This window comes from Eimeria necatrix, genomic scaffold (assembly GCF_000499385.1).
Source record: "Eimeria necatrix Houghton genomic scaffold, Enh_scaff1252, whole genome shotgun sequence".
NCBI classification, from domain to species: domain Eukaryota; phylum Apicomplexa; class Conoidasida; order Eucoccidiorida; family Eimeriidae; genus Eimeria; species Eimeria necatrix.
Window position 1 is genome coordinate 1 of NW_013652019.1, and position 5000 is coordinate 5000.

The 5000-nt window shown below is 58.0% G+C and overlaps 1 protein-coding gene across 1 annotated transcript in view; it reads right to left on the minus strand.

Annotated features, from left to right (window-relative positions):
* Window positions 1-3462: 3462 nt before the first annotated feature.
* ENH_00008680 (vacuoloar ATP synthase subunit D, putative) overlaps window positions 3463-5000 on the minus strand; it is a gene marked incomplete at both ends in the record, with an annotated part of 4723 nt that continues 3185 nt past the window's right edge. The window contains 5 exons of the mRNA XM_013578687.1: window positions 3463-3650; window positions 3931-4039; window positions 4291-4338; window positions 4478-4542; window positions 4845-4992. Coding sequence (XP_013434141.1) covers window positions 3463-3650; window positions 3931-4039; window positions 4291-4338; window positions 4478-4542; window positions 4845-4992 — 558 coding nt within the window. The remainder of the gene's footprint in view (window positions 3651-3930; window positions 4040-4290; window positions 4339-4477; window positions 4543-4844; window positions 4993-5000) is intronic.

The window sequence follows — 5000 nt, forward strand, 5'->3', positions numbered from 1 at the left end:
CCAGCAGCAGCAGCAGCAGCAGCAGCAGCAGCAGCAGCAGCAGCAGCAGCGTGTGCGCAGCTTGTCTCGTGGCCGCCTTCCTGGTGCACCCCAGCCGCAGCTGGTTCACCATTCAAATCTTTGTGGCTTTTTCGATTTACTTGGAAGCTGTGGCGCTGCTGCCGCAGCTTTACTTCCTCCGCCGCATGCTCGAGGTCCAAACCCTAAACCCTAAACCCTAAACCCTAAACCCTAAACCCTAAACCCTGTCCTGGCCCTTGGGGCAGCTTTTGGGGCCCGCCGGCCTCCGTGGGGCCAGAGAGGGGCCCTCAAAGCCACTCAGCTAGCTAGCTAGCTAGCCAGCTAGCTAGCTAGCTAGCTAGCTAGCTGGAAAGCTAGCTAGCTGCTCAGTTACAAAGCTAGCTAGCTAGCTGGATAGCTAGCTAGCTGGCTGGCTTCCTAGCCGGCTAAATAGCTAGCTAGCTAACTGAGCAGCTAGCCAACTGGGCAGATAGCTGCCCAGCTAGCTACCCAGCTAGCTGGCCAGCTAGCTAGCTGGCTAGCTAGCTAGCTGGCTAGCAAGCTAGCTAGCTAGCTAGCTAGCCACGCGGGCCTTTTGTGTGGGGTGTTTCTACAGGTGGAGCCGCTGACTTCGCACTACGTGGGGCTGCTGGTGGTCTCCCGCATTATTCGTCTTTTCTTCTGGGTCACTCTTTACATGCAGGGCAAGTTGCTGCTGCTGCTGCTGCTGCTGCTGCTGCTGCTGCTGCTGCTGCTTCTGCTGCTGCTGCTGCGGTTTGTGCTGCTGCTGCGGGTGCTGCTGGCGTTGGTTTTTATGGCGCACTTGGCTGCACTGGGGCTGGTTGCTGCTGCTGCCACTGTTGCCTGTGGCTGCTGCTGCTGCCTACTGCTGCTGCTGCTGCTGCTGCTGCTGCTGCTGCTGCAGGGGAACACTTCGTGGGGCTCTTTTTGGCTGACTTGCTGCACAGCGTCCTCGCAGCAGATTATTTTGTCCAGTGGTGCCGCAAGCTGCGCCACGGCGGCACTTTGATCTACAAAGGTCGCATGTAGCTAGCTAGCTAGCTAGCTAGCTAGCTAGCTGGCTGGCTAGCTGGCTAGCTGGCTAGCTGGCTGGCTAGTTGTCTGGCTCAGTGGCTAGCTAGCTCGCTAGCGAGCTGGCTGGCTCGCTAGCCAGCTGGCCCAGTTCGCTGGGCCAACTTGGGTGGCTAGCTAGCCGGCTAGCCAGCTAGCTAGCCAGCTAATTGGCCAGCTAGCTAGCCATCTAGCTAGCTAGCCAGCTAGCTAGCCAGCCAATAAGGTTGCTTGCTTTAGCAAAGGTACAGAAAGAGGCGAAGGGCCTCGAGAGGGAAAAAGTGTTTACAGCAGGACTTGTTGAGGTGTATGTACACCTCAGCTCCTGGGCAGCAGCGACGGCAGCAGCAGCAGCAGCAGCAGCACCGCAGCAGCTCGCTGCGGGGGCGGCTGCGTTGCTGCAGCAGCAGCGGTTTGTTTGCTGCTGCCGCAGCGCTGCAGCAGCAGCGGTTTGTTTGCTGCTGCCGCAGCGCTGCAGCAGCAGCAGCAGCAGCAACTGTTGCAGCGGCAGCGGCTGCTGCTGCGGCGCAGCAGCAGCAGCAGCAGCAGCAGCTGCTGCTGCTCGCGACAGCCGGTCAGCAGGTGTCTACGCACGTCGCGAGGCAGCTGCAGGCAAGGGGGCGGCTGGCCACAGCTAGCTAGCCACAGCTGGCTAGCCACAGCTAGCTAGCCACAGTTAGCTAGCCACAGCTGGCTAGCCACAGCTAGCTAGCCACAGCTAGCTAGCCACGGCAACTAAGTAGCCAGATCTAGCTAGCCACAGCTGGCTAGCCGTGGCTAGCTAGCGACAGCTAGCTAACAACAGCCCGGTGCCTCCTTGTCGCTTTGCTTTCTACGTGCACGGGCCATTTTCTGTGTGCTGCTGCTGCTGCTGCTGCTGCACCCCGGCAGCAGCAGCAGCAGCAGCAGAAAGGCACAATGAACTGAATTCCGGCAGCAGCCGGGCGATTTGAAGGCCGATCTATTTTAGAGCCTGGAAGGCCGGCCGCACAGCTGGCTAGCCACAGCTAGCTAGCCACAGCTAGCTAGCCACAGCTAGCTAGCCGCAGCTAGCCAGACCTAGTTAGCCACAGCTAGCTAGCCAGCTAGCCACAGCGATGTACTAGCTAGCTGGCCTCCCCACTAGCCGGCTGGGCAGCTGCCTGTTCGCTTCGCTGGCGCAGCAGGGCCCCAGCTAGCTAGCTAGCCAGCTGCCCACACGGCTAGCTAGCTTGCTGGCTAGCTAGCTGGCTAGCTAGCTAGCAAGCTAGCTAGTAAGCCGGCTAGCCGGCTAGCTGGGCGTCCAGGACCGCTCACAGTGCAGCTAGCCAGCTAACAGGAGGGTTCGTTCAGCAGCTATGTAGCGGCTTCAGCGTGCTGCTGCTGCTGCTGCTCCTGTTGCTGCTGCTGCAGCTGCTTTTTACTGCTCCCGATACTTTTGCTGCTGCTACTGCTGGTACTGCTGCTGCTGCAGCTGCTGCTGCTACTGCTGCTGCAGCAGCAGCTGCTGCTGCTGCTGCGGCAGCTGCTTTTGAGCGGCTACGCCTGACAGCAGGTGACTGCCGGAGTGCTGTCACCTTCCTTTTGGCTTGCCCGGCTCCCACATAAAGGTTCCTAGCGTTGGCTAGCTAGCTAGCTAGCTAGCTAGCTAGCTAGCTGGCCAGTTAGCTAGCTAGCTAGCTAGCTACCGAGGTAGCCAGAGAGCTGCCTCTGCCTTCCTAGCTATCCTGCTAAGCAGCTATACAGAATATCCAGCTGCACAAAGAGCTAGCTAGCCCGCTGTGTTGGCTAGCTAGCTAGCTAGCTAGCTAGCTAATACGCTTGCCAGCTAACCCGTTGTGCTGGCCAGCTAGCTAGCTATCTAGCTAGCTAGCTAGCTAGCTTGCTTGCTAATACGCTAGCCAGCTAACCCGCTGTGCTAGCTAGCTAGCTAGCTAGCTAGCTAGCTAGCTAGCTGGGCAGCTAGCTAGCTAGCTGGACAGCTCTTTGTAAGGAAGCAAACATTTAGAGGCAGTCTCGAGGTGGGATCGATTGGGAGGAGACGATCCCAGACCGCAGTTGAAACTTGTCTTATTAAGAGCTGCTGCTCGCCACTTAGAGCTGCTGCTGCTTTTGCTGCTTGTACAAAGACAGCAGCAGCAGCAGCAGCAGCTGCTGCTGCTGCTGCAGCAACACCTGCAGCAGTGCTTTCACACTGCTGAGTCGTCTGCTCGCAGCAGATTACCAAGGAAGTCTGCTGCTAATGCTGTTCTATTGTGCTGCTGCTGCTTCTGCTTCTTCTGCTGCTGCTGCTGCAGCGGCTGCTGCTGCTGCTGCAGCGGCTGCTGCTGCTGCTGCAGCGGCTGCTGCTGCTGCTTCAAATTCTTGGCTCGAACAGAGGAACAATTGCATCAATGTGTTCTTTGCGCTTCATCAATATCTGCAGCAGCAAACAAACACCCGAAGACAACACGGAATTAAATTGCTGCTGCTGCTGCTGCTGCTGCTGCTGCTGCTGACGCTGCTGCTGCTGCTGCTGCTGCTGCGAATTACCATCTCGGCTATCCAGACGATGTTTCTTATCTCCTGCTCCTTCAGCTTAACCCACGCGTAGAAGACCCCTGAAGCAGCAGCAGCAGAAGCAACAGTGACAGCAGCAACATGCAGCAGCAGCAGCAGCAGCAACAGTGACAGCAGCAACATGCAGCAGCAGCAGCAGCAGGACTGCAGCTGGGGCTCTCCAGGCGCCCACACAGCGGGGGAGCCGACATCAGCATCAGCAGCGAAGAGTACACAAAACCAACAAGAGCAGCAACTGCAGCAGCAACTGCAGCAGCAGCTGCCGCAGCAGCAACAGCAGCAGCAGCAGCAGCAGCAGCAGCAGCAGCAGCAGGGGCTGACCGTAGTGGAACTGCTGCTCGAAAGTAAGTTCGCACATTTGGACCATTTCTCTGTAAAGCAAATCCTCCAAAGTTTTAAAGCGCGAAGTCAAGTCTGCCTTGTCTCGTTCCTGCAGGCACCCCACAAATGCTGCTGCTGCTGCTGCTGCTGCTGCTGCTGCTTCTGCTGCTGCTGCTGCTGCTTCTGGTGCTGCCCCTGCACACGCAAGTGCGGCTGGCTGGCGCTGTCGCAGCAGCAGCAGCAGCAGCTTTGGGAAAACAAAGCAGCAGGGGTATTTCACAGCCGCAGCACCTCAACAGCAGTTGTCTGCTGCTGCTGCTGCTGCTGCTGTTGCAGCAGCAGCAGCAGCAGCTTGCTTACATCTCCGATGTAGAAGGCGCGGCACTGGTCGTAGACATTCAAATAGGACTGCAGCAGCAAACGTCACACATCCAATGTAAGCCCTGCTGCTGCTGCTGTTGCTGCAGCACCTGCTGCTGCTGCTGTTGCTGCAGCACCTGCTGCTGCTGCTGTTGCTGCTGTTGCTGCTGCTGCTGCTACTACCTACGGGATAGGGCTCCAAGGCAGCCCTAAGTGTGGGGTCATCCCAAGCTTTTCGGATTCTGTCCGTTCCTGCGGAGCAGCAAAACAAGAAATGCAACAAGATGCAGCAGCAGCAGCAGCAGCAGCAGCAGCAGCAGCAACAGCTGGAATACCAGCAACGGCAGCAGCGGCAGCAGCACGAGCAGCAGCAAAAAGCAAGAAAACCAGCAGCAGCAGCAAGCTGTGAAACCAAGTGCAAGAACAGCAGCAGCAGCAAGCTGTGAAACCAAACGCAAGAACAGCAGCAGCAGCAGCAGCAAGCTAAGCGGTAGCAGCAAGAACAGCAGCAGCAACAGCAGCAGCAGCAGCAGCAGCAGCAGCAGGAAGCGGACCATCAGGATAGAGATATCCGAAGTTGGGGAAGAGCGCGTGCCTATCCAGGTGCTGCTGCTGCTGCTGCTGCTGCTGCTGCTGCTGCTGCTGCTGACCGGTGCTGAGGGAGTTTATAGCCAGAGACAAAACCCGGAAATCCGCTTCCGTCTGCAAAA